Genomic DNA, 11,713 nt, shown 5'->3' with positions numbered 1-11,713 from the left:
AGGCGGGGAGGGCAGTTATGGGGGGGGGCACAAGTGACACGGGCAGAATGGGGGTGCGAGGGGGCAGGGAGCGGAAAGCGGAGCAGGGAGGGAGCGGAGAGCAGAGCAGCTGATTGGGGCGGAGTGGAAAGCGGGGAGCGGAAAGCAGAGCAGCTGATGGGGCAGGAGCGTAGGGCTGGGAGCGGGAAGCAGAATAGTGGATTGGACTGAGAGCATGGGGCTGGGAGCGGAAAGCAGAGCAGTGGATTGGACTGAGCACAGGGCAGGGAGTGGAAAGCAGAGCAGCCGATGGGGCAGGAGCACGGGGCTGGGAGTGGAAAGCAGAGCAGTGGATTGGACCGAGAGCACAGGGCGGGGAGCGGAAAGCAGAGCAGCCGACGGGGCAGGAGCACGGGGCTGGGAGTGGAAAGCAGAGCAGTGGATTGGACCGAGAGCACAGAGGAGCGGCCGACGGGGGAGGAGCAGGGGGCTGGGAGTGGAAAGCAGAGCAGTGGATTGGACTGAGCACAGGGCAGGGAGTGGAAAGCAGAGCAGCCGACGGGGCAGGAGCACGGGGCTGGGAGTGGAAAGCAGAGCAGTGGATTGGACCGAGAGCACAGGGCGGGGAGCGGAAAGCAGAGCAGCCGACGGGGCAGGAGCACGGGGTGGGAAGCGGGAAGCAGATTTCCTAGTTGGGCAGAGCAGTAAAAGGGTTGCTAAAATGCCTTGGCTGGGCGTGAGGAAGGCAGGCTTATTTACACGTCCGTAGTCCGCGCTGCGCACGGGGCTGCCCAGAAACGTACGGGAAAGACGGGCCCTGTCCTAGCGCACCGGCGTGACCTCGACGTGGGTTCTCGCGTCTCCTTTTTCACCGGCTGCGCGGCCCGAGCAGATTGCCCACCCCGAAATCTCTCTGAGCAAACCAGCTAAGGCCGACTTTCATCTTTTTTTTTTTCTCTCTCCTTACCGTTCGTTGCAGATATCGAAATGACTTCCATGCTGACCCGCGCTATCCGAAGCCTCCCTGCTGCCTCAGCACGGGCTGTTGGACTCTGTAAGCATCTTTCTGTTTATTACCAATCAAATAGATGCAACCCAAAGGGATGCAAACATCTAGTTATTCTGAAGAAGCGGGTTTCAGGTGGACTTGGGAACGATCCCTGCATCCAAGTCTCATGCTAACGAGTGATTAGGAAAAAAAAAATGCTGCTTTTAAATTCATTTCTACCTAGGAGAACTTTTACAATCTTTTCTCCTAGGCTTGAAGAAGGGTGCTTGTGCCTGAAAGCTTGCAAATAAAGAATTTTTTTTGCAAACCTCTAGTTAGTCTAATAAAAGATATCACCTTTACCACGAGTTCTGGTTCTTTCTGCTTTTAAAACGCAGTTTTCTTACCTTCTTGCTGTGAAAATAGCACGTATGCTGGTTATACGTAACATGCTGTTGAACGCGCAGTCAACTGAAAAAAACCCACCTTTTTGCCAAATGCTTAACTGCAGCTGCTTTTGGTTACTTGGAACAGAAGTAAGAAAAGACCCAGCAGTTGTTAAAGAGTTCAGGTAACTTCCAGTAATTGTTTTGCCTAAAGACTGGAAAATTTTATACGTTTTCTCTTTATTTCAGCTGCAAGATCACTCAGCTGCTCCCCCCAGTTACAAGCAGCAGGTAAGGTGAAAGCACCAAAAACTTCAGTGGGTCCCTTTGAGAAGAATACATTTACAAACTACCTCCCCTTCCCCAGGTGCTTCCCATATAGATAAACACGGCAGAGGTTTTCTCTCTGTCCCTGTCTTTTTAAAACTAATGAACATCAACATACATTGTTAACTAGGCAAACAAAAACCCATGTTTTTGGAACTGATTTTTCCTTAAGTCCTTTCAACCCAACATCAGGATCCTGAAAGTGAAACCGGTTTGATTATTGTTTGGGTAGATGACAGTTTAAGTATCTCTTGTCTCTTCCTTTTTTAAGTAGGGAACAAATCCGGTTTGTTGGCTCTGACATAGGCATAGGTGACTGGCAGGGCCTATATAGAAAGCCCTGGGTGAGATAAGGACTTCCCTTCAGCTCTTAGTAACAGTTGCAGAGGCGCCGTAGGGGTAGAGAAGGCTCTAGTCACAGCTTGGAAGAGGGACTTGGGCTAGAGCGTGGACTGTGCGGCTCCAGTGGGACATTTGGACAAAGAGAGGATGAGCTGGAAGGGCTTAGGCTCCGTACTTATGCCTGGGCTTCCTGTCTCCCAAGAGCTTCCCCCTGGCAAGGACAGGCTTGTGGCATTAGGTATGAAGTCTGATCTGCTCTGAAAAGGATGCTCAGGCTTCACTGTAGGTCTGTGTAATTAAGCCCTCATAATGTTTACTGAGGATAGTGTTACATGTTATTTCACTGAAACAATTGCTTTAACCCTGAGGGGGTTTTTTCAGTGTCTAAAGACCTGAATTTTAGAGCCCAGAGGCTCTCAGCTGGCAAGTGGCTCCTGCCTACCCTTGGCTCTCCTCAAATTAACCCCCTTTCATAATACAAGTGCACTACACAGTTCTCTTACGTGCACCTTTGCTTGCTGCAACCCCAGCTAGAGCTAGGGCTAAGCTGCTTTCATGTACCATGCCCCTTCTCTGGCGGCTTCTAAACACGATCCCTTTGTACTGTCCTGTGTCTTAAATAAGATTCTTGGCCAGACTGCAACTGGAAGCTGTCCCATTGACTTTTGCATTACGCTCTTGTCCAGGATAGCTTCTGACACTAGTCAGGCAAATGATGCTGTATTGTGACACCTTACAGTGCACTCCACTTGCGTGCATGTTAGATAGGTGCCGAATGCACTTAACTGCATGATCTCGTGCTGCATAACTTGCCTCTTGGTTACAAACACTGGTTATCTGCATAGCAGTTCAGGGCATAAGTACTTGTAATTGCAGTGTTGATGAAACAGATTAGAACCTGCCAAGTTCAGGGCCTCTAAAGAAACCTTGAATTGTTTAGATCCTGGCCATTTCAGGGCTACTATTGGAGGCATAAGGCACTCTAAGAAACAAGGTAACAAACCTGAATGAGGTGGGAAAAGCATAGAGAAGGCTGTTGTTGCAGTTGATATGAATTGTTTGCTTTTTATTGGGGTAAGTTTGTAATTTGTTTTAAGTTCACAGGCTGTGCACTTAAATGAAGTACAGTGTATCTCCCCTTCTGGAATAAAATAAGAGTAGAGAGAGCTGTGAGATTTTTTTTTTCATTGCTAACTACAGAGTATTTCTGATGAAGTGAGCTCTTCCTGTTCAGTTTGTCTGTAAGGTGCATCTCTACCCTGCCTTAGGTCACCTATTACTGTCATATCCATGAGTTGGAAGTTGAGAATAGGAAGTTTTGTTCTCAGCTATTCCACCAGTAGTGGCAGATGAGAAGACCAAAATACAGTGAAGCTAAGTAACGTACCTAGCATCACATCGCCAGCAAGTAGCAGAGATAAGAACCCAGCCCAAATCTCTTCAGTATTTTGCTTTTGATTTGCCCTCAGGACAGTGTTTTCCCCAATTCCTGGTGGCATCTTTTAAAAAATAGAATCTTTCTCTATTTCTGCTTGAATTCTGGTCCACAGTTTGTTTATCTTTTCAAACAGCCCAACCCAAGAGTAAGAAAACCTTGGCCAAAAGTGGTGTGAAGAATGTTGTTGTTGTGGAGGGCGTCCGCATTCCATTTTTGCAGTCTGGTACCTCGTAAGTATGGAGTGAAAAGAAACTATTGTCTAATTACACTGGTTAATAGAAAAAAAAGAAAATGGAAGATGCTTGGCTTGTCATGTTTTACACTCCACTTTATCAGTGGAGGGGAGATCAAACTGCATTAACTTTGTTCTGGGTCTGCAGATCGCTTCATTTCTGTCTTGATATTTGTAGTGCTTTTACTCATAGCAAGGATAATGTGAGTAATGACTACAAAGTGCTTAACGATCTGTTTCTCGCATCTCTGCCGAGAGAACAGTTTGAAGAAAATTGAGGATGAACATTAAGAATTTGCAGGAAAATGAAGTCCTAGGGATGCAAAGGCTGAGTCAGGAAGTTGGTCTTCTTGACTTTCAGTGTTAACAAAGCACAGTTAGTAATGTGCAGCCCTGCCAATCTGTGCTTACCTGCCATCTGTGTGAATGCACCTATGATTGAAAACTGCTTTCAGTCCTCAGGCACAGTCTCAAAGCAGTAACATCTAACAATGACTGCTGTTGACTCCTAGCACAGCAATTGCCGTGCTGATTTTTTTAAATGTATATACCTTTGTTCCAACAACACAGGGGCATACAATGATCATTTCCGTATGAAGAGTAGCTGGAAAGGTGATGCCACAATGCCTCTTTTTATACACATATGTTTAGAATGGTTTGATAACGCAGATTGCTATGTCTTCTTCAAGGAAAGTTATGCGAGTCTTCTGTCTGTAACTTACCTTGTAGGTATGCAGATCTGATGCCTCACGACTTGGCCCGAGCAGCATTGCAGTAAGTAAACTGAGCAAAGGATGAGCTAAGAAAGCTAACTGCCATTGGGGGTGCTGCGACAGGAGCCTGACCTAGCAATGCCAGGATTCCCAGCTTGACCATTAGCTGAGTGACTGTGGACAAGTCACGTCTCCTGTTTCCCAGTCTGCCTGCAGAGGGTGTTACATTTAACCTCAGAACGGTCTTGTGAATCTGAAGGCTTATAAAGAAGGGTTTCCATGTATGCACATTATTAGTGGGATGCTGCTTCATCCCCTGGCATGGCTCTGGGTTCAAGTTAATTGAATTCTGACACTCTGTTTGGAACCCTAATACAAACACAGGCTGTAACCAGATTGGAATAGAGGCTAAGAGGGAATTTCTTGGGAAATCTAGAGGAAGCTACCTGGATCATTTTTATTTTCTATCTCCTTTCATTTCTCTTTTCTCTCAGTTGCCTTTTTTTATCCTAATCTGACTCAATAGCCTTTGTGGGACGGGTTTGAGTTAGAAATAGGTAGGTTTGAAAAGTCATTCCATACATGCCTTGCAGGAGCAGCGTGGAAGCAGGTGTGTGCCAGGACTGGGAGAGACGAACACAGGGGTTTGGCGTTGTTATTTGGGGAGACAGAACATAGAAGGGCTAACGTGCAGCCATGCAGGGCCTTGAAAGTAAGGGTGATGAAGTAGGTAAGAGGGAGAGATCTGAATTGGTCAATAGGTGACATGTGGACAATGCAGAAGGACTGCATGCTGCTATTCGGGCATCTGGTGTACTCTGCTTGACTGGGAGGTGAGCTGCCAGAGATCTGGGTAGCCTTAAGTTTCACTTGTTGTTTCTAGGCAGGTCATTCAAATTTATGTTTAGTTCTATGTACTTAGTCAGTTCTCTGCTGTAGGACTCAGTGCTTTGGCTTCTTTGAAAGGATATCCTGGAGTGTTTGCATACTGCGTTTCTGTTGAATTAGGAAAAAGTGTGCTGCCTGTTTTTCCAGTACTCTGAAAGCATTGAATGTTCTTTAGTGAGGAACTCAAGCCATTGAGTGTTTTGAGAGGTTGGGTTGGTATCCCCAAACCCTGCTCCCCCCCATAATTTTAATTCAAGTGTATCCCAGGCTGGGGAAGGGAGATAATTACTGAATGAGAAGTGTAAAGGGGGAATGGAGTTTCTCTCATCTCTTAGCGTCTATTTCCACTTCACGATTGTGCCTCTGTGGGAGCATGTGAATGTGCAGTATTTTGTTTGAATTCGAAACTAGCTCCACTCTTGCCCCTGTTTGGTAGGTTAATGTTAAAGGTGGATGCTTGAGGATCTTGGTAAAAATACTGTCCTAATGGTTTGTGGATGTGTAACATTCATCTCTGACTTCCCATCCCAGAGGATTGCTGAATCGGACCAATGTCCCACAAGAAGTTGTTGATTACATAGTTTATGGAACCGTCATCCAGGAAGTGAAGACAAGCAATGTTGCTAGAGAGGTGGGTGATAAACCAACTGAAATAAGCTAACCAGAGGCAACTGGTCTTTATGCAAGAACCCACTCACCGCTGCTGTGTAGGGATTTGGGGGAATGTGGTTTGGGAAAGTTGGCCATTCATGCAGCATAATGTACCAGCTAATTGAGCAAGAATCTTTATCCCGTTAAAATCCTAAATCTACCACATATCAATTTATTCTGGTTCTGGATGCTGTAAAATCCCTAATGTGTTGTTTCCTGGAAGGAAGGAGTCTATTACGAGATTACAAATCAGTCTGCCTGCACTGAGTAGTTGGGATCAAATGCTGGCTTGGTAGAAGTACTCGATAAAGGAAAAGAAAATACTGTGGTATTAATAAAGTTGGCTGATCCAAGACGCAGCAGTCAAATGATCTGAAGAGTCTGAGCTTGGCTGTACTTTTGGTTGACAGATAGAGGGCATGACTTGCTATATGTAATACAAGAAAAAGAGTGCAGAAGGTTAGCACTGGAAAGTGACCTCCCCAACCCCAGACAGGATTCTGCTGCCATTAACACAACTTCTGAAGCCGGGGGCGTTCTACCCAACCAGTCTTGTTCCATCAAAATAGATCCCGTGCAAAACTCGTTACTTCATTTCTGCTGAGACTGTATTAGCAGAGCAGGATGTCTCAGATTCCAGCAGCAGCTTATTTTTATGTGTCCAAATGTTTTCTTTGGCTCCTGTCTGTCAAACAAACCTGTGGTTCAGTGTTAACTTGGAAACAAGTTCTGAACTTTGAACTAGTTGGCCACGTGTCAGTTAAGGAGTGTCTTATTGTGTCAGCATGTTCCAAGAGCTTTGAAGGAGGCCTTCAGTCCCTGTTGTGTCAAAGCTTGTCATCGTTTCCATGATGTACCCTGACTTGCAGCTGCAACAAGTATTTGCTGTTCAATTTAGAAGCAAGTGACATCTTGCATTTGGCTGCAGAGTGTTCAAACACTCTCTTCCTTTCTTTTCTTACCTTTGCAAGTGCCCAATAAGGTGAAGAAAATAGGGGGATTTCTGAGCTTTTAAATGTGGTGCAGTGATTTATGAAATTAATGTGCCTGTGTAATTAGGGGTTGCTGATGGTCGTCTACATAATTCGAGAAGGCTTTCAGAATCATGGAGCTGGCTTGCTCTCTGCTTATAATAGGAGGAGGGTTACTCTGTAATCAGTGGGCTCGTAGTGCTTGACTTCTGCTGTCTAGGTAGAAGCTTTACAAATGCTTGCAGCTTGTAGGTTTCTTGATAGCTAGTTGGGAGAGAGTTTCAAGGAGCCAGAAATCCTTTCTTAATGACTCTTCTGCGTTGCCCATAGGCTGCCTTGGGAGCTGGCTTCTCTGACAAAACTCCAGCCCACACAGTCACCATGGCTTGCATCTCTTCTAACCAAGCTATGACTACAGGTATGTTGGCTGCAGCCCCATTCCTCTTCCTTTCCCTTGTCCTTCCTGCACAACCGAGTGAATGTAGCTAAGTGTCCAGAGCAAATTTTCATGATGCTGTTGAACCAGTAATGTGTAACAGACATTATTTAAATACCCACCTCAGCCTTCTGGCAGCTCTTCCAACATCTGCTCCATTCAGGAACATTGTGCACAGCTTCAGTATTGCTCTGAAAGGTAAAGACATGAATTTGATAAGAAAGTTGCTGCTTTCTAAGCTTGCGCCACCTTTAGCGTAGCCCAAACAGAATGAAAATGCAAAAGGCAGATTTCTGTGCCAAATCAGGTTGAGGGAGATGGTCACCTCAGTTTCTTTCATGTAAATAGCAAGAAGTAGAGGCAAAATTACAGAAGGAGGGACAGTATTAATACGAATCGTAATGGTCGAAAGCCCATTATTTTTGGTCAGTCCACTCATCATCCATTTTGTATGCCTCAGATGGATTACTTGAAATGTCATAAGCTAGAGGCAGATAAAAGCAAATTGCTTGGTTATAGCATGTAAGCTTTGGTAAGCTTCTGGTAAGCGTTCCTAGGTTAGACGATTCCTGTTTGGCGAATGCCTTGTGCTTGAGGTGGAAATCTCTTCACACACGTTTAGTTTGGGTATGGGATTCTTGAAGAAGATGGGTGGCTCCTCTTAATTACCACATCCATTTATCAGCTCTTACCAGCTATTGGGAAAGCATACTCTCAGTGACTGCCAGGAGGGGGAGGAAATATTTGGAAAGGGAGTGTGGGAAAGGAAGGAAACAATGAGCATGAACTGTCCTTTTCCCCTTAGACATGTATAGTGTCTCCAAGAATTTTTTTAAAGATTATGGCTGGGGTGTTAACGTACCAAACTTAATTGCCTGCTTAATATTGGGAAGACTTTCCTCTCATTGGATTGTCACAGGCATTTTAAGAGAAGACAGTATAGACATTTTCAGTGTGGCATAATCCCAACATAAAACATGCTCTCTCTCTGACTGTGCTGGCTTTAATTTCCAGAGCTCCTAGAATGTCTTTGGCAATGTTGCCGTTGGCTCATAAATAAAGATACTGTGGTGTAAGAAGCTACGTACCCTTGAATTTTTTTCTACTGCAAATTGTTGATGGGTTTTTGTCCTTGGTATAAATAGGTGGGGACCAACTGTTTTTGGCATGTGTGTTAGCCCTGCACCCTCCCTGAGTGCCACTCCAGTCCCTTTCCTGTGCCCAGTCTGCCACTGTTTTCTGCTGCTTGTCCTGCCAGGTATCTGCCAGGTCTTCTGCTCTGCTTTCCTCTCCCGGTCTTATCTGCCCAGTGGCAGAAAGTGCTCTCTGTCCTCTCCCCAATCTGCTGCATGCAGAGGCTGCCCATGCCATTTGTGGTGTGCGCGCCACAGGTTGGCCACCCTAGTGTAAATAAGTTGAGCAGTGGCAAACACAGCTTCGCGGGGATGCAATGGGAGTTTTGAAGGGCTATTTGAAGGTGCGGGTTTTTTAAATTATTCCCAGCATTTCGAGCAAAGTATCCAACATCAATATTCTCTAAAAGCATCCTAAACAGACCAACACCTGAAATATTGGCTTAAGTTATATTTTTCACATTTCTGAAGTGTAGTCTTTAAGAACAATGCCAAAAATCACGAGTTGACAATACTGCAGACATTTTGCTTTGTCAAAAATTGTCCTTAGTTAGAGATGTCTGTGCTAATTGCTTTTGCCTCCAAGAAACCCTTGATTATATTTCTCTTTTTTACTTGTTAAAGAGAAGTGTATCTGGCTCTTTCGAGGATGCCTGCCTACACTTCTAATGGTCTTCTCAATCCCTTCCTGCAGGTGTCGGTCTGATTGCATCTGGCCAGTGTGATGTGGTCGTAGCTGGTGGTGTGGAATTAATGTCGGATGTGCCCATTCGTCACAGCAGGAAGATGAGGAAGGCTATGCTCACTCTTAACAGAGCCAAAACCTTGAGCCAGAAGCTGTCCCTGATTTCCAGAATTCGCCCCAGTTACTTTGCTCCTGAGGTGAATCTCCCCCTGTCTCAACATGAGTTGAGAGGTGGTGCAATGGCATTTAACCTGTCACTGCCAAGCCACTCATGAAATAACTTGCTTTCAGAAAAATAACTTAATTTTGCCCCAGTGGAGCATTTATCGTGGCAAAGATAAAGTGGGGTCAGGTTGCCAACTGTGGCTTCCCCGTACTATAGCACTTCCTAGGCTTCAGGGCAAAATGGACAGTGAGTTTAAATCTTTGAATGTTCTGATCTCTGCAGTTACCTTCAGGGTTCCTTGACAATCGCTGGATTTCAAAATACCTGAATTCCTTACGATACCTCTCTCCTTACAGCTTGTTTATTGAAGACAGAATGACACGCTATTTTGGCAGTCTAAATCCCTGGCAAAAGTTTTAGAGGGGCAAAGTGAGTCATTCTTCAGGTTAGCAGCAGTAACACATCAGGACAACTCTTCCAACCATAGAACATAAAGAGTATTCCTCTCCTGTATTAGTGGGATCTTGGCACTTGGCTCTTAAATGCATGTGTCATTTAGCCTCTCTGGCCCCTGAGTGTTTTTGGCTCCCAAGTTCCAGCCCTGTGTGAGTGAGGGTGGCTGGCTTGTCGTAGCCGACCCATGGCATAAAGGGAGCTGGTTTACTCTCTGTCATGGTCTGAAGCAGTTGGCAATGCAGAGCTAAGGGGGTAGGTAGGGAAAGGGTTTTATTCCCTGTGAAAGAATCCAATTGCTTCAGGAGCTCTGTCCTTGCTGGAGAAGATACTTTCGCACTCACAGTATTGCTGAGACCTTTTATCCTCAGTTAATGGTTTGAGTCCAGACCAGCACAGTGGAGATGGAGATCCACGTCTGAATGTAGCAAACCCAAGAAATGGAGAAAGGCTCATCTAAATATATTCGAGGCTTTTGTCTTTCACCTGTGGGAATAAACTCATCTGCTTCTGTTTGTGATGGGGACGTACTAAATCCTAAAAAAGGATGTTTTGTCTTTAGCTTTCCCTCCAGTACCGTCTGTGGGGGTGGAAACTGCACTGCTGCTCTGGGATCCAGAAGTGCTGGCCAGGGTTTATCCTAGCACCTGCAGTCTCTGGTCCACACATTCAGTTCCTGAGCAGCTGCTGTCAGACTGTAAGGGAGTCTGGTACAGTGTTCACAGCCCCTGGCAAGTAGCCCGTTTGCCATTTATGTAGTCCAAGCCTGAGCATTTCTGCTTTAAATTTGTGCTTCCAAAGTGGGGAACCTTCTCATTTCTTGGTCTAGTCGTGGCTCCTAATGTATTAAACTAGTGGTATATGGTAGCCTGTACTGTAACTGCCACTGGACCTTGCACTTCTGTTCTTTAGCTCCCAGCTGTGGCAGAATTCTCCACCAATGAGACGATGGGACATTCAGCAGATCGGTTGGCTGCCGCTTTTGCAGTATCCCGTGTGGAGCAAGATGAGTATGCCCTGCGTTCACACACGCTAGCTAAGAAGGCCCAGGATGAGGGTTTGCTGGTGGATGTGGTGCCTTTCAGTGTGCCAGGTAAAAACAAGTCTGCTTTAGTATCAACACGGATTAGTGTTGCTTGCTTTCTAAAGGAAATGCCCCAGGCTCAGGCTGTGATCTTAATCAAGTGATCTATTTACTAAAGCTTTAGGGCAGGGCAGAGTGAGTCATTGACAGATCAGCAGTTGAGTCAGATTTAAGTAACAGCAAAATGATGGAGCCAGCTGACTACTTGAAAGCCCTTCTGGGCAATTTAGTCTTTGATTCAGATCTATCCTGTGGCAGTATTTCAAGACTTGTAAATCAGAAAACGGATTTAAATGATCTCATTTTGCATTTGTACCTTTTGTAGTTACTTTCCAAAGCACATTCGGTTCTCAGTTACCAGTAAAACAGTTGGTAACCAGCAGAACATTGATTTGCAGCTTGAGTGTAGTCTCTGTACTCAACTTGGTACTTTTCATTAACCAGAGAGGTGCATGTTCTCTACATCCACGCTTCAGCAGTTGTACAACTTTTTTTTTACCATTTTGTTTTATTTTTTTAAGTAATAATCTTTTTAATTTACTGGGGGATATTATTATTATTATTATTTGTGGCTTGCATCATGCTGCATTTGTCTGGAAATTGTAATTCACTAAAAATGCACAAAAGCAGCATTTTGAAACAAGTGGTAGTTAAACGAGACTACCTTTTAATTTGCTGAAAAAGTAAGAAAAGGTTACATTCAAAAACATTTGGATAAAAACTGACTCATTCTCCATAGTGAGTGGGTTGAACCAGTTGTTTCATATGATCGTGTTCTTACTTTGCATCTGATTTGCATACATGGATTGGAAGAGGGAAATGATTTCCTGGGCTTTCAAGT

General features: G+C 45.0%; 1 protein-coding gene across 1 annotated transcript in view; it reads left to right on the top strand.

Moving 5' to 3' along the window:
• Positions 1-558: 558 nt before the first annotated feature.
• The window catches only part of HADHB (hydroxyacyl-CoA dehydrogenase trifunctional multienzyme complex subunit beta), a 16,397-nt gene continuing 5,242 nt past the window's right edge, over positions 559-11,713 (top strand). Inside the window, exons 1-8 of the mRNA XM_006032359.3 lie at positions 559-1,033; positions 1,603-1,644; positions 3,594-3,690; positions 4,422-4,466; positions 5,825-5,924; positions 7,246-7,333; positions 9,179-9,366; positions 10,701-10,881. Coding sequence (XP_006032421.1) covers positions 967-1,033; positions 1,603-1,644; positions 3,594-3,690; positions 4,422-4,466; positions 5,825-5,924; positions 7,246-7,333; positions 9,179-9,366; positions 10,701-10,881 — 808 coding nt within the window. The 5' untranslated portion in view covers positions 559-966. The remainder of the gene's footprint in view (positions 1,034-1,602; positions 1,645-3,593; positions 3,691-4,421; positions 4,467-5,824; positions 5,925-7,245; positions 7,334-9,178; positions 9,367-10,700; positions 10,882-11,713) is intronic.

This window comes from Alligator sinensis, unplaced genomic scaffold, assembly GCF_000455745.1.
Source record: "Alligator sinensis unplaced genomic scaffold, ASM45574v1 scaffold8_1, whole genome shotgun sequence".
Classification (NCBI taxonomy): domain Eukaryota; kingdom Metazoa; phylum Chordata; order Crocodylia; family Alligatoridae; genus Alligator; species Alligator sinensis.
The sequence above is the reverse complement of the archived record's forward strand: the minus strand, read 5'-3'. Positions and strand labels throughout refer to the sequence as shown.